The sequence below is a fragment of the Girardinichthys multiradiatus genome, chromosome 24, assembly GCF_021462225.1.
Source record: "Girardinichthys multiradiatus isolate DD_20200921_A chromosome 24, DD_fGirMul_XY1, whole genome shotgun sequence".
NCBI lineage: Eukaryota > Metazoa > Chordata > Actinopteri > Cyprinodontiformes > Goodeidae > Girardinichthys > Girardinichthys multiradiatus.
In genome coordinates, this window is record NC_061816.1 from 16,432,719 (window position 1) to 16,454,248 (window position 21,530).

The window sequence follows — 21,530 nt, forward strand, 5'->3', positions numbered from 1 at the left end:
CTGGTTGTGCTGTAACAGCATGGAGCAGGATTAGAGCTAGATGTTGGAGAAAAAGAGGACTTCTATCTTCACCACTAGCGAGCAAAAAAAAAGAAAACAAACAACTGTTTACATTTACTCTTAAAAAATATATATCCAGTCTTCTTCGCTGTCTTTCATTAGGGATTAACAGTAGCACAATTAAGGATGCTCAAACAAGGCCAACACAAAGAGTTATTTTGTTCCATTATCTACTTAAAGTAAAGATTCACTTCATAACAAACAACTTCAAAGTCTCATGATCTCACTGTGAAAAAATACAGAAAAATATTTTTTGCTAGGGGGGTTGGGAAAAGGCCTCCCCAGTCCAACAATGAGAAACATGAATGTGTGGAGTACAGCAAATTCCTCTGGGACTTCAACTAGAATCATATGCCTTGGTCAGATGATATTAAGATTATGCGTTTTGGCAACAAACACTGCAGGAGAGACAAAGGATAGTATGTTGAAAAGCAACTCATGTCCATTGTTGGGTATTGTGGAGGATCTATAATGCTGTGGGCCTGTTTTTCCTCCTAAGGCCCTGGGAAATTTGTTAGAGTTCTAGGCATCATTACCTTTTACCTCATTCTGAATAAAAATCTGATGGGTGTTTGAGCAGCAAAATGATCCAAATGATAAAAAATGCTTCAATAGACACAGAATCCACATTTTTCTGTTCTTCTTATACCTAAACTCTATACAAAATCTATGGGCTGAGGTAAAAAGAAGAGAGCACAAGAGAGGACACTGGATAATCTAGAGATATTGTACAAAGACTAACGTTTAACGATCCCCTCTGCATGCAGAAATAATGTGAAATGTTATAGTAGAGAGCTTAGTGGGGTCCCCTATTGGCAAAAAGGGGTTATACTGTTGCTAGCATTAGCAACATGTGGGGGCAATTTTGTCGCCCCCCCCATAAAAGTCAAGATTATCCTACTGCCCTGAAACAAACTGGCAACCCCTCCACTCACTCACTGACCCCTGGGAATAGAACCAGCAACTCTCCTGCCTCTTTTACTTAATGGGTTGCATTGGATAGAAGCGGGATACATTTGGCAGCAAGGTAGCAGTCAGTTCTCGAAAGTGAGTACTTGAAAACGACAGTATTTTGGAAGAAACAAAAACTCTTGCACAAGGATCTGAGTGACCTCACAGGGGTATAACGTGATAGGAGTATAGAGTTAAGTAATAATGACTACATAAGATAATGAAAGAAGACAGTGCTCATTGATATGTGGAGAAGACTGACTACAGTAAGCATAAAGTATCAGTGCAATGTATTTTTAGGCAGATACTGGCTTTTTTCAGCACCTACAATACAGTTAAGAGATCTGTGTATTATAAAGTACCTCAGCTGCATTCATGTACTTATAAGAACTGGAGGATTTTTGTGGAAGGAAAATTGTGTTATTTTAATTTTTTTATATTTTACAAATTAAAATCCACTATCCAGAAGAGTATGGCACATGGTGGGTGGGGGGCACCTTCTAGCATTACAAAGACCCTAAACATACAGCCAGAGCTGGAGGTTTCTTCCTGTTAAAGGGAGTTGTTCCTTTCCACTGCGTGCACAATATGAGCGAACGCTGCAAAACAATCAACTGTCCACTGTTGCTACATTCTCATTCAGTGGAAGTGATCACAGCAAAGTCAGTGATTGATGCAATCGTCTGGGTTTGATTACACAGAAAATCTTTTATTGGTTGTCAAGAACTTGTCTGCATTCATCACTAGGGTTCAATTGGAAAATATTTAATTGACTTTGAATCTTTCAATATAAATAGACAGACGGGATATATTGAAATTGGTTCTGTTTGTTTTGTAAAGTGCCTTCAGACAACATCTATTGTCAACCGGGACTATATAAATAAACTGGATTGAATTGAATCTGTTAGAATCGCCTAGTCAAAGTCCAGACCTCAATCCAAATCAGAATCCTTGAACTGATTTAAAAATAGCTGCTCACAGATGTTGTGTTAGTCCATCATAAAACACATTGAAGACTGTGGTTGTGAAGTAAAAAAATGATGGGGCAATTTTGCAGAGACTCCTCCTAATGATGTGATTCAAACAGCAACAATGAATCAGTACTATTTTCATGAGTGGAAAATGGACATAAAATACTTAATCCAACCAATATTTTCCCTCCAAATCCCACTGACAAATCTTCATCTGATTTTGCACTGAACAATCCCCTCGAGTGAATTAGACGCCTGGCCCAGGATTATCCCGAAGTGACAGCTTTTCAGCCAGAATTCCACTAGTTTATCATTTAAACGACAACGGGGGACATTTATCTGAATGGCTTATCGCCTCAGCCATGCATACATGACACTTGTCTATTGCCATCAGAGAAAAGTTCCTTTGGTGATTCAGTTCAGCGCTTTGGTCTTCTCTATTTAAAACCCTCTTGTCTCTTATCTGCTTCAGCAGGGAAGGAGCTTGAGCCCTCATGAATGAAACAAAAGGCCGTTAAGTATCACAACGCGATCAATACAGAGGTCTGTTGGCAAGTCAGTGCCACTCGGATACGGTGCCAAGAATGCACAGGACTTAGAGCAATTAGCAATTAGAGTCACGCTTGGGTAAAACCATGGCCTGTATTAATCTGATGGGTGGAGGAAGCAGCAGAAGGTTCAATTAGGAAAGCAGCTAAGAGAACATTTGACTTGATGACCAAATGAAAGCAAAAATATCTTCAGATGATCACCACATATAAATGCCTGTGTTCAGCTGCTCTATGTGTCTGCTTGTTGAAGGTAACCTGCTTCCATTTTCATCTCTGGCAGACTGCTTTGTTAAAAACTTTTTCCTCAGCAGTTTTAAAATGAGAAGACTAGAGATCGCTAGAGAGTATAGATAAGTTTACCATCACTGGAAAAACAAGAGGTTTTTAATTCTAAGGTTTCATAAATCAGGACATAACTTGTTTAAGCTCTCATGAGCATTTCAATCAGGTTGAGGTCTGGACATTATCTGGAAACATTGCATTTAATGGAGTTATTGTCCTCTTGATGACCCATCTTATCCGGTTTTCTGATGGCCTTCAGAATACTTGTAAAATAGGGAAGTTCATGGCTGCATAGTATTTTGATTTTGTCTGTCCAAAGAACATTATTCCTAACATCTTGTCATTTGCTGAGATGCAACTTTGCAAATCTCCTGCAAAGAAGTAATTGGACCCTTACAGGGCACTCCAAAACTTTGTTTGCTTTATCTAAATAATTTAGAAGTGGAAATGATGGTGTGCTTTGGATCTTTGTCCACTAAAGTGCACCTGGGCTTAAGGTGAGGAACCGATGTCAGGACATTGTCCTCTTAGAGATGAGAATTCATGGTTCCATCAATTATAGAAGGTGGTCCAGGTACTGAAGCAGCAAAGCAACCCTACACCATCACACTACTGCCAACATGTTTGACCGTCAGTATGATGGTCTATTTCTGAAACACTGTGTTAGTTTTATACCAGATGTATCAGGACACACATCTTGCAAAAACTTCCACATTTGTTTTGTCAGTCCTAGAATATTTTCCCAAAAGTCTTTGGGATCATCAAGATATTTTTTATCAAATGTGAGACGAGTAATTGTCTACTTCTTGGTCACCAGTGGTTTTGATCCTTGAAACTCTCCCATAGATGCCAATTCTGCCCAGTCTTTTTCTTACTGTTGAATCATGAACACTGACCTTTGGCAGGTAAGGCTTGCAGTGATTTACATGTTTCTCTGGGTTATTTTATGACCTCCTGGATGAGTCGCCAATGTGTTCTTACAGTGGGTTTTGAGTGCAATGGGAAAGTATTTTGTTGGCACTCAGTCCTGTGTTAAAACAGTAGCCAGAAGTGATCTGTTCTGGGCTGCAAGAGTGGGAACAGCTCAACATTTCTCTACAGAAACGTGTTTACGGGCTTTAAGGTTTTACTTTAGGGTCTTTTAAACAGTTCACTTTCAGCATAATTACCCAAAAAAAAGTCTAATATCCTGAAAATTGTTTGAAGAAAATGCTGAAACAGCTTCATATTTGTGGAGATACTGAGGGTAAAATCTCTTCTACTCTTAACAAAGGGGGTTTTATTAGCTTCTTAAGATAAGTCTAACCAAAATTGAAAGAACATGTTTTTATTCCTTGCCCTATTTGTAAAAATAGTTATTATGGCCTAGGGTTGAAAGAGCATTGGACAAGACGCACCTAATACCAAAAGGCTCTAAATAAACTGATGCTACATCATTGATGATCTAAGATGCAATCAGCTGTTAATACCTAAGGTTATACATGTCATGGAGCTGTTTCTTTCACTTAAAAAAAAACTAATGAATAAAATCCTAAAGACATTTCCAAGTCCTGGCAAAAACAATATTTTTAAGAAAAATCTGCAAAGTTCTTCTTTGCTTCTTGCTAAATCTTACCAATAATCCTCTGCTAGTTCATTGTATTTAACTGAAGAATATAAATGGATTTAGAAATGCCTTTATCTTTTACCACACAGCCCGAATAAATCTCTATATAAAGACAAAGATGGAAAATGGCTCCTATTGCTGTGAGTATATTAACCATAAAGGCTATTACACTTCGTTACATTGTACTGACACATTATTACATGTTTTCTCTCAGTCTGAGCTTAGTAAATGATTTATGATGGTAGCAGATACAAAACATTTTTGAGCTATGATTAACTCAGATATATGAATTAAATGAGGCACATTATAGAAAATATCAACCCTTTTTGCCTGAGAGTGTAGAGCACTTTGCAAAGGAATTCACAATATTATTTTTCATATTTTTAACCTGCATTAGAATTAGAGTCCCTTTAAAGTTCAGTCCTCAGTGCAGTGAAAATCGATGGCAAAATGTTCACAGATGGTCTCCATCCAATCTGACTGAGCTTGACCTATTTTGCAAAAACAAAATGCAGCTGAGTTTGATAACAATTCGATAAAGACCAAAGCAATCATCTGTCAATACCTTCATTTTCTGTTGGATTTAAAACTACCATCCTTATCAAAGAAAAATCAGCAAATTGTTTTCATTATTACTGTGTACAGAGAAAAAGGAAATCAGACTGTGTCCAAATTAAAATCAGCAGGTGATGAAAAAACTGGAAATTGGTATAAGCCAATAAAGCCCTGCTTGGTGAATATCTAGTACTTTGTTGTGTCTGTCACATATAATCCTAATGAAATACTTTGAAGTTTGCGGTTGCAATGTTACAAATTGTGGAAAAGTTGGTGGGGGGGGGATACTTTTTCAAGGCACTGAATATTTGTGTAGAAAGTCACCTCATCTGATCTTTTCTACTCCCAACCAGCTCAAAATTGGTGCTTTTTACTGCTCCTTTGAAGTAAGTCACACATATTTTCAGCCGCTTTTTCATTTGTTATCAGCAAAACTGTTTTACTGTCAAACTATATAAAAAAAGAAAGCATTTCTCTTTCATACTTCCTTAATGTTGCCTGAAGCTGTACTCTCTGTACTCATCTGCCCTGTTAGCTAATTGGTAGCGTGGGAAAGAACTGCAGGTGCTTTGCTGCTATTAGCAGCTCATAAAGCTGAGGAAGCATCGTTGATCTTAATGAAACTTGTCTCAAAACATAAAAAAAAGAATTTAATAATCTCCTGACTGAATTTCTTAAATGTAAAAGAATAAGCTTGAAAGTAATGACACTGCTTACTTTCATATACAGTTCCTTGCAAAAGTGTTCATATAGAAAAGCATCCCAACAGCATGCTACTTCCACCACCATTTTTCCTAGTGGAGATGGTGTGATCACAGTGAATTTTCCACCAAGCATTTAGGAGTTTTGGGCCGTGCCAAACTTTTCTGATTTTTACTTGTAAACCAAACTATCACTTGCCTCCTTCCTTACAATTTCGCACCACTTAGTGTCTATTAGAAGGGTATCCAAACTTTTTGCCACGTGGGTCAAAATCAAAACTGAAAGTACTTATGAGCCACAAAAATCTATAACTTTGTTTTATTTATTTTTTTTTTTTACCTCAACAATAACTAAACTTGCAATATTTTAATAAAACGAACAAAGTAGTTATAAAATGGTTGTGTATTTTCTATAGTCTGCCATTGAGTAAAAGTTGCTGGATGTTTTTGTTTTTACTTACTATGAAATTAGAATGAAAAAAACAACGTGGTTAATAAATGACTAATACTTTATGTGGTCCCTAACATATTCCATTTTAAGATTTGTCAGTGAAAGAATCACCGTAAAAAATGTAAAAAGTGTTTTTTCCCCATCAACTGACTGTGCTGGTAAATATGTACTATTCTCTATTTGGAATCAGGGGCCCCATAAAATCATTCCAAGGGCCGTAAATGGCCCCCAGGCCACACTTTGGACACCCCTGTTCTATTACAGAAAATCCCAGTAAAATCCATTGAAGACTGGTGGCTGCGGCATGACAAAATGTGAAGACTTTTCTAGGCGCTGTAGGACGTAAAAGGGCCTCAAGTGGCAGAATAATTAGCTTAAAGCTGATACTAAGATGAGAGGGCCACATTGAACATCATCTACCAACTCGGAATCAAACACCGTGACAGGCAGCAGTACCTTGGAGTAAATATATATCCGGTCTGTGTACTGGCTGGCACAGAACTGCAAGCCCGGGTAGACGAGCTGGGCGGCGGTGGCGTCAGCTTCATCTTTGCCCTCATCATCGCCATTAGCATCAACAGCAGAAGATGAGCACGGCACAGCTTCGCAGTCTGTGGGGAGAAAAGAGGAGGCTGACTAATATCACTGAGCATATATTATTAGTTCATTATTGGCTTTTCTGGCTTTATTGGTACTCTGTTTGCTCCTTCGGTAATGCACTGAACAGCAGACATTAAAACTGCAGCAGCTTTTAGCATTTATTACATGGAAGACAATATTGGGAAAATATGACATCGGTGTGCTGTATTCAGTGAGTTTGGAGAATGTATTTATGCTTATTGCTTCCAAACATTTATGAGACAATTTTTTGAGGTTATTACTTCTGATATTTCTGTCTGAATAAAGATCAAATTCTTGATATCAGCAGTGGATGTAACTACAAAACATGTAGAGGTCAAAACTCTCTATCCAAAAGCACAAGTCAATAAATCAGAGATCAGATCATCTAATTATTAGGTTTTTTTATGCAGGATCATATAAAAATATCAATGTGAACAATCAGTCCGAATAAAAGGTGAAAACAATTCCAATAGGATTTGATTAAATAGTTTGTACATCAGTCAGTCATTTTCTACCGCTTATTCCGTAGTGGGTCACGGTTTGTACATAAATAAGTGAACTCCTTTTTGTTTGTTTGTTGCAGACAAAATAACATCTTTCATATGTAACTAATTAAATAAGTAAACTTCTGGCTAAAAGCTTTCAACACTTCATCATTAATTTTTTAATTAAAAGTAAAGCAGGGTCTAAAAACAAACACTACATATTGTGAGCCTGAGGAATTGACTTTAGTCTCTACGTCCTTTCAATCCTCCTCTTATCAAGATTTGGGGGACGTGGAAAAACAAGCCGGATCCACCGAATCTCTTCTCTCCAGACAAAAAAGATTTGCTCCCAACAGCTCTGGACCCTGACAAAGGCTCTGAATCTATGTTTTAACTGATTAGTGCAATTTTTGTTTGCATGAGAGGTTTTTATAATGTAGTCAAAAGATAAGTTGTCCTTCAAATCATGTTGGAAGAAAAAAAAAAAAAACTCATTGAGTGATGGAAATATTTTGGGTAACTATATGAAGGCAAAGGGACATAAGTTTGAACACTTTTAGCCACTTTTAGTCTCCATCAAATTTCAAGCCCAAATTTACTGTAATTGCACTAGATAAGCAATACTCTCTACAATAATCCATTCATATTTGTTTATAATATTGCTTTCCCATGTATAGCTACTATAAATCTAGCTTAATCATACATTTCCAATTAAAACTGGCAACACCATTAAGACCATTTAATCTTGTTAGGTTTTATTGATAGCCTGTTGCCTGAAATGTAATCATATCACAAATTCATCCTCAGACGTGACTTCTCTCGTCCGACTCACCAAACCAAAACAGTGTCTTTGGTGGGAACAGTCCAATTTATTTTTTGCAACTTCACCCAAGAATTTGCATAACAGACGAATGGAAATATAGCTAGAGAGCATAAAAGAGTGATAAAATGACAGCGACGGTTGGAGAGAAACAGAGAAAGAGAAGAGAGTGAGCAGGTCATTAATGTCAGCTATGTAGCTCGCTCATGCTGCCAGCATCTAGCAAGAAAAGGTCAGGCGGTGGAAATGAGACTGCTACTGTTCAACCACGCTTCATTTAGACAATGACCTATAACACTCTGATAATACTTGCCTTAAATCCCTCTGCGTGGCCAGTTGTCTGCCTTGTCAGTGTGTGTGTTCATGACAATGTGTGTGTGTGTGTGTGTGGTCATTTGGCTTGGTAATGGGGATAAAATAGTGACACAGCCTGGTGTGTGACAAGCAACGTCTACTGAAAAACTGCTGGCAGGTACCTAACCCGGATCACTTATGGTTATTATACATTTAACTTCTGGTACTAGACAGGAAATTTGAAGAGAACATCTGAGGAAGTTAAGAGATGGAGGAGCTAAATGGAACAAAGACATACCTTGTATGGTTTTTCTTGCCCAAAAACGATTTAAGCTAATTAAACATTTTAATGGGTGCATATTTGCTGCTTGGATGCAGCTTGGATGCAGTTGTTCGGCCATGGAAACCCATACCATGAAGCTCTCTAAGCACTGTTCTTGAGCTAATCTGAAGGCCACATGTGGTTTGGAGGTCTGCAACGATTGACTCTGCAGAAAGTCAGTGACCTCTACACCCGCCCTCTTGGTTTACATGGCCTACCACTTCGTGGCTGAGTTGCTGTCATTCCCTATCGCTTCTACTTTCTCATAATACCACTGACAGTTGAAGGTGGAATATTTACTTTCATGACTGGACTTGCTGCAAAGGGGGCATCCTATCACAGCACCACACTGCAATACACTGAGCTCCTGAGAGCGGCCCATTGTTTCACAAATGTTTGGAGGAACAGTCTGCCACCGCTGTGGCCATGGAAATGATTGGAACACCTGATTTCGATGATTTGGATGGGTGGGCGAATACTTATAGTGTATATCTTGCAAGTATTGAGAATGGCAGTGGAGGGTTTATGACTTGAGTTTGCTATGCAGTAACAAGACTTTGTTTTTTGTCCTGGAATCAACCATAAACCCCTTGATAATAAGTACAATACAACAACGCATGACCTGTTTCAGCATTTAACCCAATACTGCATTCATCAAGATAGAAAGTAACCGCCAGGTGCTGCAGTTGTAACTCAATACTTAAAGAGGTTTATCAGCAAGTGTGAGCACCTCTATAAAAGCAGACATTCTGGTTGTTTCCTGCTTTGGCTAAAAACAAAACAAAAAAACCCCCAACATATCAGCAAAACCATCTAATTTCAGGAAGGCATAGTTCGAATACAGCACCAAGGTAGACCAAAGTTTTTAAAAAAAACACATTTAAAACTGCCCTTATTTCCCATCATCCTGTTACTACGGTTTAAAGTCTTTTCAATGAAATCCCAGAAAAAGTGGCGGAGTCCCCTCAGTGACACACCACTACCCTTCCCCCCACTTGTTACTACACAATTCAGGTTGTGCTACTATAAAATAAATAATATATAAATAAATGCTGTAGATAACATTATTATGAAAATAACAAATATTATATTATTTTTGTACCAAAAGCAATAACCCATGCCTCATCACTTGTCAAGCATGGGAGTGGAGGGTTCATGACCTAAGCAACTTATTTGTACGAGCCGACAAGTAATTTCTTTGTAATCCAAGTATTCTAGAGTCCACTTTAAGGCGGTCTATCTAAGAGGTCAAGCTTGGCCAACATTGGGTTATAGGCAGGGCAATGACCCCAAACACAACTGCAAAGCACCAACAGAATAGTACCTGAGGTGGGAATTAACTTAAAATTAATTAATTAATTAATTTAAAATATGTCTTTCCAAACATTTATTGAAAACTAACACATGTATGTATTAAGTTTATAGCCTGTATCTGTATACCTTCAGCTAAAAAAGTCATATTTTATTAGATAAATGACTCTGACTTCTATTTAGGTCAGGCTTCCATAACGGAGACACTTTTAAGTCTTCTCTAAGTCTTGATAAATTAGCCAATAAAAACATTTCTCCAGCAGGAACGAATACTGTGGTATCTTATGTCATATAGGTTGGTTTTTCATTTAATAATAGTATATTACCCTGGGATATCCTGCACAGATCACAAAAGTTGATTTGCTTTTTTGTGCAACTACAGTATTGTGTGACTGCTTTGAATACTTGTAGAATCAATTTAATGCCAAGGTGAGACCACCCTCATAAGTCATGTCTTTACCTTAGCCAGTCTTATACAAAAAGAGTTTATGCTTGACATCCTCTTTACTGCACTTTCTCTCCATCTGGCACACACTGTTCTGATCTCAGCCTGAATTCAGCTGCACTGGGCTGCTCTGTGTCTGAAAATACCAAGATAACAAGATGGAGGCATTTTTTTTGCAGAGCTACAAACCTGGAACCAAAACGTTTTTAGGACACCAGCAGTCCCTCATCCATCCTTCTGGCCTGCTACATCTGTAATGAAACCCAGCAGCTCTGCATTGTGCCCCCAGCACATTTGCTGTAAGCATTTTTTTTTACCCCCCCTTCCCCTGTTTGCAGTGGCGGAATGCACCAGCTGCATTAAGTGGGCCATTTATTCGAAGGGGGCAATTCATCTTACAAAGCCGTCTTATTAGACTGTCACTTACACAGTATGAACGGTGCCTTCAAAACACCCCAAGGGATTTATCTGTTATTTTACTGCGAGAGAAAGAAAACAACGCCTAATTGGACTGAGTCATCTCATCTTCTGCAGCAGTGGAACAAAAAAAAAGTAACAGAAACAAAAAAATCTAGCAGCACTCCTCAAGCACGAGGACGCATGGAGCGATGTTTAAGCCGATAAACAAACGGGTATCCGTGTTTAAATGTTCCCACAGCCCGCAGATAGAGCGACAGACAGCGCAGAGAGAGGGAGACAGCCGGAGAGGTGGAGGAGGAGTGATTGCCTGTCTGTGCTGTGCGGAAAGTAATCTCAGAGCAATCAAGAGGCGGGGGCGGCCGACAGCTCCTCGCTTCTGAAAACCACAGGCAGGTAGAGAAAAATCATTAGGCACCACTCCTGACCCCATAGGTCACTTTTATTGGACAACCACTGTGTTTTGTATTAGACCCCCGCTGGTGGAGACAGACAGCCAAAGTCATGTAACTAATAAACCAACAAACCATCAACAGGATGAACATATAGATGGTTTTTTTCTGAATATTAAATACCGTCATGCATTCTGGGGGCAAACTTGCAGAGTTTTTAGAGGAATTCAGAAGGGAAGCATCTCTGCGATGAGCTGTCTGTGTCCTCTTGTAATCCCTGAGTCACTCAGTGATGCTGAGATCAGAGCTCTGTGGATACCATCTGTTGCACCAGTCCTCGCTTCTTTCTCTGAAGAAGCTACTTAACGACTCTGGCTGAAACTTTCACAGAGCTGCGCAGACAGATATTAGTTGTCACCGAGGAAAAGTGCATGTCTAAAGGGCACATGGGGGTGCAGGGTTGGATCTCCTGCAGCGCCTCTTTAGTGCTGCCATTTCTGATCGACAGTGAAGCTTTTATCTTTCCCCTAGAGTCAAGTCTGAATAGAGGCGATTTTCTTTCTTTTTTTATTTTTTCCAAAGAAAGAAGCTTTCACCCACCTTTAGTATTTTCTTCTGCCTAAGTGTAGGGGGGTGAGCGCAGAGTGCAGAAGCCTCTGCAGGGGAAGCAGCGGTGGGATTGAATCGTTGAGCGTCGGGGGGCAGAGGTAGCCACAGAGACGGGAAATTAACCACTCGAAAGTCTGAGCACTAATAGATGCCAAACTGTGTGTGATTCAAGAACGGGAATCTGTCAAGGTGTTGCTCACTGATCTCATAATGTTAGAGGGTAATAGGGGTTGATAGCTTGCATGTTAAAACCTAAATCACTTGTGCTTCAGTCCCTCTTATGCTAAGTCTCCTGCAAAAAAAAGCCCTGGAGATCAGTCTCAAGAATGTATTCACAGGCCTCAACCATTTCACCTTTTACAACCACAAACTTAAATGTGTTTTATGGGATACATCAACACAAAGTAGTTTATGGATTTTATGTGGAAGAGGAAATTATAGGTTTTCAATGTTGTATTTACAAGTAAAAATCTGAAAAGTTTGACCTGCCTTTGTATTCAGACCCCATGACTCAATACTTTGTGGAACCAGCGTTCACTGCAGAAACATCTATGAGTCTTTTTAGGTATGTTTCTACCAGCTTTGGACATCTGGAGACAAAATTTTCAGTCCATTTGTCTTTGCAAAAAAGCTCAAGCTCTATCAGATTCAATGAATAGCTTCTAGGAACAGAAATTTTCAGGTCCTGCAGCCCATTTTTAAATGGACCCAGGTCTGGACTTGTAAAACATGTAAATATATTTCCACCTAAATCATAGGTGTCCAGCTCCATTGCTTATAAGCCAGTGTCCTGCAAATTTTAGATGTGCTCTTGCTTCCACACAAGTAATTCAAATAACTGAATTACTTCCTCAGGAGTAATTTCTGCGGAATGCACCACTATTAGTTCTCCTTTAGACAGGTTTTACCACCTGAGCTGCAGATCTCTGCTGCTCCTCCAGAGTTACAATGGGCCTCTTGGCAAGAATATGCTTTGATCTACTGTAGTAAATTGGAGCTCTGGATGCATGCTAAGCCGTTCCAGAGATTTTTGTTCCCATTCACAATTATACACTACTCTGTGCTGGTCTATCACATTAAATCCCATTAAAACACATGAACGTTTGAGACACAATGTGAATACTATTGCAAGGCACTGTGCATCCTTCAACACAAAAACCCAAAACGTATGCAGGTTTTCAAAGTCAACACCGAGGCCGCAGGCTTTTCTTAGACTCTGCTAGTCTGGCAGTCTTTTTAAAAGGTCTTCATATTGCAAACATTGTAATTAGGGTCTTTGTAATTAGTGCAATTTATTGCTTTGTGTATCCCACTGAGACAGAAGCAGTCAAACACAGAGGTCTTAATTTGCAATATTACACACTGTGTAATTGGGAATTTGTTTCCTTACGTCCCTCGGAGACGCACAGACGGGCATGTGTAAAACCTGAGTGGACTGAGAAGGCAGGTTGTGTTTCAGGGATGAGCAGGTGCCACGTGAGAGCCTGAGTGGCTTTTATGTAATTAGCCCTCATTCCACTTTATTAAAAAAAAAGCAGCTAATCACAAGCATGTCGGCCTGCCGGACAGGGACCGGACATAAAATCTTGTCTGTGCTGTAATTTGAGGCTCCTTGCAGGTCAGCTGAGAGTAGTGGGGTTTGACTCGATATCTCCTGCAGTTTCCTAATTTCAAGTTAAGAAATAGGTTATATCTTGAACTAGATGGAAACAAGGAAATAAGAATAATAATGCCAAGCCCCATATGGAATGAGATATAGTCCCTTATTGGTTGGCGTGATGATATTAAACAGCATTATATGTGCAGGTGACAGTGTGGCACCAGTCAATTTCCCTAGATATGAGAAGGAAGAGACTGCAGGTGGGATTTACCCTGTGTGTGGTCAGGGGAGAGGCAGCCGCCACTGCCTGCCATGTTGTCGCCTCCCTCCCTTGTTGATTGTTTGCGTTTGAGCCAACCCTTATCCTTTTCTTCTGCTTCTTCCTGTCTCCTTTTGTCTTTCAGAGGCTCTGGCTCGCTATCGGGGCTGGAAAGGACAATGTACTCTGTGTGGGCCATGGGGGCTGGAGGAGGCCTTGGTGACTCTGGGCCTGAAGAGAAAGAAAGGACAGAAATTACTCAGAGTTTAATTGCTTTTGCAAAATATATATGAAGTAATTCTTAATTTCTAGGGATGCCTAGTTCTAAAAGAATTACTCAGCTGTGAAGCAGAAAAAGGAAAGAATGAACACCTGCCACCCTCCTTTTACCGACTCGTGTTTCCAACTGCCAATACCATTTGCTGAGTGAGCGGATTATGCTCTCGTCCCATTGTTTAGCTAATTGCTCACCTGTGTCATGTGCAATCAAACCGAAACAACAATAATTGTCAGCAATTGCTGCATCTGTACGTAGCCAACGATGGCCAACAGAAGTCTCAAAGCTGACAGTGGCTCAATGCCACGGGTAGAGCTGAGTGTAAATAGCAGCTTTCTGCACCTTATATCAATTACACCAATTACATTACTTTTAACACTGGGGTTAACACTAAAACTCTACTGTTGTAGGGTTGGCCTGCTGGATAATATACTGATAACTTGTCCTCACTATTTACTCTTACTACTCATCATTTATACTTTTTGTGCAATTTTGGCAGTTACTAACTTTGTGTCTCTTTATACCTCTATGTTGTAGAAGGTACTCCTGGCTCAGCGCTTCTGGGTTTAGCTGCATCTCTGTCGTAAGCAAAATTATTAAGAGATCTATTGCCGTCATTAACTTTGTGTAGGCTTTGATTTTCTTTTAAATAGAAACTAATCCCGGCTCAGTCCTTCCATGTCTACTTTAGTCTCCTTCCTGGATGTAGACAATGAGAGGGATATTGCTACCAGTAACTATATGTATTCTGTTTTTCCCTCCCATAAAGCTACTCTGGTTCTGGTTGTGGTTCTGCTTGTGGTTTCTTACTGTAAAAAGGAAGTTATTGTTTCTACCATTGCTGCCGAGTCAAGGACAAGGTTCAGTCGTCTCATCTTCCGTAGATAAATATTTACCATCTGGTATTTAATTACCACTAAGGTTGATTGTATTCTGTAAATTTTGCTGAACTGGATTGTAATTGGATGTAAATTTGGCTGTACTGGAATGAACTTAATTCTTTATAACTGGAAATCAACTGACCCATTTGTCTTATAAAGTGCCACTAGATGACATTTATTGTAATGTAGCATTATATAAATAAATCTAACTGAAATGAAACAGTTTTAACTTTATTTCCAATTAGGCTTTTATAATTTTTATACAGAAGTTTACTTTCAAGGCAGATTTAACCGACAGAGCAGCTGCTTTAAGAAAAGAGCACAAATATTTATGGCCAACTGCAAATGTCACAGTCTGAGCAGAACTTTAAAAAAAAGGCTGCACGATTTCTGTTCCCTAGTTCTCTCGGTTATATTTAAATCACATCCTTTCACAATATTTGTCAAACTCGAGGTGCGAATTCTAACAAGACAGTAAGTTGTGAGACTGGAGGACGTGGAGGGCTAATTAGTGATCTTGCCTCTGTGTGGCTTGTTTCTTCAAAAGGCCAGTTCTCGTCAGCTTCCTCAAATGTCACAGCGAGTCTCCGGGCTCCTGGCCCCGCTGGTGGCCCTTCCACTAACAAGCCGACTGAGGCCAGAGAAAGACGGCTCAATTTGTGTTAAGTTGTCCCCGACGAGGAAGACGTTAGCGGAGAAATCCTGTGGGGGCCGGCCTACGTGTTTTCCCACCCATTAGGACCTCCATTATGCTTGAAGTGGGTTGATAAGGTTGTAGAATTGACTCTCAGAACCAGAGACTCAAATAAACTCCACTAAAACCAAATCAAAGAAAACAAAACAACCTACATGGGAGACAAAAGGGAAATGCTTTCTCTGCAGCTTACTACAAAGAAGCATCAAATAAAGTTAAGTAGCTGGTTCTGATAAAGACTTTTGGACCCTAAAAGTCAGTACACACATATGTAAAACATCAGGACAGGGAGAGAGTGCAAGCTGCGTGTTGTAAAGAGTCAGGAGATAACCAAATTAGCCTCTTCCTCTATCCATCTCTCACAGCAGGTGCTGAGGGATAAATTGTCGGTAAAAGAGCTGAAGAGCTAGACCCACCTTGCCTTGAGAGCTGCAAAACCAGAGCTGGACCGACTGAACAGAAAATGGTTCTGCTCCAGAACATCACAAATAAGCAAAGGAAATAATTCAGACCAACCCACCTCTGTCACATGAAGAAGATGAAGTAACAATCTGTGACAGTTTGACTAAAAAAAATGATTCCTGACCAAGCAGCCTTGCAGGACACATTTTGTAGACTTTTATTATATGATGTTATCATTCAACTCCGGTTACATGGCATGTCCCCTTACTGCAGCACAGGAGATCCAGTTTACAGTTAAATATGGGGTCTGATAGAAAAATGGCCATTTACTTTAAAAGATTAAACACACAGAAGTTAAAGTATAAGATTTCAAATTTCATTCCAAGGAAAAGGCACAAAAACGTGTTTTAGTGCAATAAAAAAGTCTCAATGTGAGAGCATAAGGTGATTGTAGCAGCTTCACAGCAGCTAAGACAACTTGACATTTGCCCCCAACTTAGTTCATAAGTCTTTTCTTATTAAATGTCATTAAGCATCCAGGCAGCTTTACATAGTACTGTGAACAAGTCTTGAATTATACTTTATTTCTCAATTTTTTGCTTCCATGCTGTTCTATGAACTTCCTGTAGTCTTTCTAATCGGACATGATTAATACTGTTCCAGGTCTTTTTAAGGTCTTTTGAAGGTCTTATTTACACTTCAGCAGTATTCCCACTTATTTTTTCTTTATCTTGACCAAGAATTTTGTTCCAGAAGGCATTTGGCTTATCCATGTGAGAACCTGTAAACTTTATCTGAACTGGAAGGTGTTGATTTTCAAGCAGGGGCTTCTTTTTTGGTCAGTACCCATTTAATCCATGTCAATATAAAACGGGCTTTCCAGTGGTTCCAGTATCTTAACATCCCTTTTTTTTAACTGAGGCTGACAGTGAGGTTCAGATGGTTAAAACTTGAACACAATTGAATATTTTAACAGGAGATTAATCCCAAAGACATCAAAACTGGTTTTGAAATGGATAAAAAAAGGCTAACATTAAGTTTCTGATAGCTACGTAAGCCTGTGCTTCAGGTGCTACTTGCAAAGTGACAATTACTTAAATAAATCCCTAAATATGAGTTATTTATGTATATATTTGACAGTTCCTGTGATCGAGGACACTTTTCATCCTCAATTTGTGCACTTACCAAACTTTTCCCCATTTTCATAAGCATATACAACACAACAGACGTCCTGAAAAAGAATTGTTGGAGACTTCATTCAAGAAGGCTTAGCTTCTTGGAAGCATAGCATAGTTAGAGGTGGTTTAAAACAAAGTACTGTGCAAAAAGAGATTAAAGTTATGCTTCCAAACTATTTTCCTGTAATCCATTTGCTAAATTAAGAGCAGCAGGATTTTGTTGGAAATTCAGCATATGCCACTGAAGCAAGACACTTCTGGCCATGTTTTACTCTTGGCATTACTGGAAGTCTGGCATTTCCAAGTACAGTATGTATTAAATGGGACAATGAAGCACATTTTAAAAGGGACCAGCTGGTCATTTAAAGTGAATATTATTAATTAAACCAAAATAATAAGTGAAAAACTTATTAAAAAACTATTTTTGGGAAGATGTGAAATGAACCAAGAGATGTGGTACCTGCTGTCTGCACTGAAAAAGTATTTGCCCCCTTTCATATTTTGTCTGGTCAGTCCACAGAATAATATCCTGATCTCTTGGAGATCAGGATATTTTGTTCAATCTTTGATCTCTCCCATGGATGTCTTATTGCGGAATCGTGAACTCTGACCTTAACTGCGGCAAGTGAGTCCTGGAGAACTTTATGTATTGTTTTGGGTTCTTTTGTGACCTCCTTTTTTTTTCTTTTTTTTACCGTGTCCTGTCTGGCAGAGTATCGCTCAGAATTGTTGTCTGAGTGCTAAGAAATTGCCCAACAGATTTACTTTCACAAGCGGAGCATCACAGCTATTGCTTTAAAGCTCTGCTTGATATTTATAAAATAGACTTTATTATAAACTTCTTTGGGAATATTTCAGTTGTTACGCACCTCCTGGATGAGTCGTCCATGTGCTTTTAGACTATGTTTGGCTGGCTGGCCAAATGTCTTAGCCTACTTCATGTTGTCAGAGAGGTTGTATTGAAGTGTCTTCTTGATTCTACAACTCTGGTGGTAATAAGGCCTGATTGTGGGTAGTTAAAATGACCAACAAATGTGGTTAGCCCAAGTTTATTCATGTTTTAATTAGTGGGGCAATTACTTGAAAAAAATGAAACCATTATTTGAAAACAGCTTTTTATACCACACTAATGCATTTGTGCATTGGCTAGTTTTTTTGATACTTTGTGACAAAGTCTAAAGTTTTACATATAATGCCGCATAAATGTCTAAATGTTCAATAATTGCTTGACAAAATGAACGTGGGAAGACGGGAATGAGAACTTTTCTTGTTTCCTCTGTGAATGGATGCTGCTTGTTAATGACGCTGCAGAAATCTGTCAGAGACAACCAGGATTTTCAAACCTAATGTCTCGATATCCTTGTATCATATGACAGTATTCTGTGATTCACACTCTCCCTGCTCTCTGTGTAGTCACACTAAAAAATGTTGCTCTTGAAGGTATAACATTTCTCATGTCACATCACAGGCTTCCTCATGATTATTTTCTTACATCTCTGAGAGCTGAGCATTTCAGTGGCAAGCTGAGAGATACCTCCATAAATACAGTTGTTATTTTCCAGCACAGTCTGTCATTTACAAATTTAGCAAGTTGTTAAATTCCCTGTCTAGCAAGCTGACACAGCCCGCTGCTGTGAATGCAGAGTGGCGCTTGTGACAAAGAGGAGTGTGAATGCTGAATAGTTATCAAGCATCTGCTGCAGCTGAGCATGTAATGGGATGAGGTGAGAGGAGGGTGTTTTGTGTGTCTGTGCCCGAAAGAAATACATTTTTTTTTTAATAGAGGTGGCGCCTGTTTGTTCTGTGCTCAACTCAAGTGCCAAAGCTTCACTTCTGGCGGACCGAGCTGTAAACAGACCTTCAGCACATTCAGTATTTGCTGGAAACTCAATATAGATCTTGTCATAGGATTTAAGACAAATCAGAGTCATTAATAAATGTCAGTGTCACTATTTATATTAGTTTATTATAGAATATATTGACATTAGCTACTTTGTAGTTACAGGTGAAACCAACTATTTATATACAGTGTATAAAAAGACATTATTTCTTGCTGTTTGACAGTAAATCAGACTAAACTATCTGCTTTAGGTCAGAAATGCCAGAATAATGAGCGGGACCGAAGTCAGAGTGCATTTCCTTAATAACTGCTTTTGAAACTGTATAACTTGGGTCAAACATTTTGGGTATCTTTCCAGAAGCCTCTCACAATAGTTTGCTTAGATCTTGGCCGACTCTTGTCTGACAAAACCAGTTTAACTGGGTCAGCCCCGCTCAGGTATTTTCTAAGGAACCTGAGATCAAGGCTTTGTGATGTGAAATTTAAGAAATACCAACACGTAATAAAAGGCCTGGACGTTCTGGACATATTTAATACTTTGTAAAACGCCTAAAATCAAGATTTTTACATTTAAAGACTTTTTGGAGGAGACCGATGCATGTTTTATTCAAAATGTTAAACAAATAACACTTAGATAACCCTGAATAAAACCCTGTGCAACATTCAGAAGTCAACTAATTAGTACAAAAATCTTCTTGAAGAAAAATTAATTAAATAAATTCACAGGAGTTTTCGTCCTGACCGACTAATTGTTGTGGTTTCATTTCATTTTAAATTCATTCATTGCATAATAGTCTGCTTTGCTATTTTTGAAGAGACCCTTAAACTCCAGTTAAAAGATGGATTTTTCCAGCCTGAAGCGTGACGATTTTGAGCCTTATTCCAGTTCTGAATTTGTTTTTTAAAGTCACCACTCAGCCGATTTGTGATGCACCTCAGGCATTTAAAGAGCACGACCATGCAGTCTGCCAGGTCATAACGACTTCCCTGCCCTGCTCTTCTGCAAGACACAATCATAGGCTGTCAGAGATATTACCTAGAGCCAGATCAACTTTTCCCTAACTTTGTATGAGGTGTCTGCAGCAGAAGCAGCCGCCTGCTTTCTCTCTCTAGGCTTGACAGGTGAGAATTATACTGTGTCCCTGTCATCTGCAGGAAGAGAGAGAGACATACAATCCTCTCCGAGCGGAGCTATTTCAGATGCTGGCAAGGCTGCCTCCATCTTTCGCTATATCGCGTCTCCATCTGGTGAAATCTGTAATGCTGTTCAGAAGTATTATGGCAACAGACTGCTCAGATTGATATTGACAGGGAGGAAAATAAAGCGCTGAATGGATTTTTAGCTTCAGGTGCTTCACTTTAAGCAAGAGACGGGGGCAGTGTTGTCCTTTTTCAAATCTGGTCAGATAGTGTATTAAAAGAAGCGATTCCCACAGACAGACACACACAGCTTGGAGGGGTAGATCATATGATGAGTTCACTTGTTTCTTTGTCTTACCTAGTTTGACCGCAGAAGAAGAGCGTGGGAACTCGCACATCTCGCAGTAAGGCAGCAGGCCGCTGTTGGAGTAGGTGCAGGCCCCACAGCTCCATGTTGATGGAGGATCTGGGTCTGGAAGCTTTAGGGGGACAAACGAGCTGGGACTTCCAGGACAGTTCCATCCCAGGGTTGACCTGCGTTTTCCACCAAATCGAGACGTGGGGCTCGGGCTGGTCTTAGGCGTTCGGAGCCTCTTCAGCTGAGGTGAAAAATCCTGGTCGAGTTTCACAAAAGATGGGGAGCTTACTGAGTCTGCCCCGCTACCAGCTGGTTTGGCTTGTTCCATTGTCTCTGAGGACGTGGACAGAGAGGTTTCCTCATCACCTGTTCTCTTCCTCTTCTTCTCCTTGCTGGCATTTGGCGAGAAGAACGAGCGGATGTCGTGCTGCTTCTCCTTCTCACACTAAGAAAAACAATGTAAGCTCAGGTTTTCATAGCAGAAGAGTATTAGACTTGAAGCTTGATCAGTCAGACAGGATGCAGAGTGACTTTGAAGATCAACTTTCAAGTCTTGCAAATGTTTCTAAAAAACACTATAATCAGGTATGGACTTTGCCTAGGTTATTCTAATACATCTAAACTAATCCATTGCAGTTCTGGATGCATGTTTAGGGCCATTGATCTGCTGGAAGGTAAACTTCCTTGGTCTCAATAATGCAGTTTGTTCTCTGATGTTCTCTAACAAGCCTCTGAGGCCTTGAAGAAACCGATGGCTTTAAACAGAGATTAAATTACTTACATGCTGACTGAATAATTATATGACTTCTGACAGCAACTGATTACACTGGATTTTGTTTAGAGTAACAGAGTACAGGGGGTTAAATAGTAATGCATGCCACTTGCACTAGTTTGTTTTGGTCAATCTCATAAAAATTCAATAGAATACATTGAAGTTTGGGCTTTTGCGTATTTTATACCTTTGCAAGACACTATGTGTCTAAGTATAAATATACATGTTTCTCCTTTTAACAAAAAACTTGGTATTATGTGTTCATTACACCAAACACAACCTGAA

At 39.4% G+C, this 21,530-nt stretch overlaps 1 protein-coding gene across 2 annotated transcripts in view; it reads right to left on the bottom strand.

The window, feature by feature from the left end:
- Window positions 1-21,530, bottom strand: part of zranb3 (zinc finger, RAN-binding domain containing 3) — a 97,127-nt gene that overhangs the window by 29,756 nt on the left and 45,841 nt on the right. For both annotated transcript variants that reach the window (XM_047355505.1, XM_047355504.1), the window contains 3 exons: window positions 20,474-20,918; window positions 13,716-13,934; window positions 6,585-6,739 (listed from right to left, as the gene is read on the bottom strand). In XM_047355505.1, coding sequence (XP_047211461.1) covers window positions 6,585-6,739; window positions 13,716-13,934; window positions 20,474-20,918 — 819 coding nt within the window. The remainder of the gene's footprint in view (window positions 1-6,584; window positions 6,740-13,715; window positions 13,935-20,473; window positions 20,919-21,530) is intronic.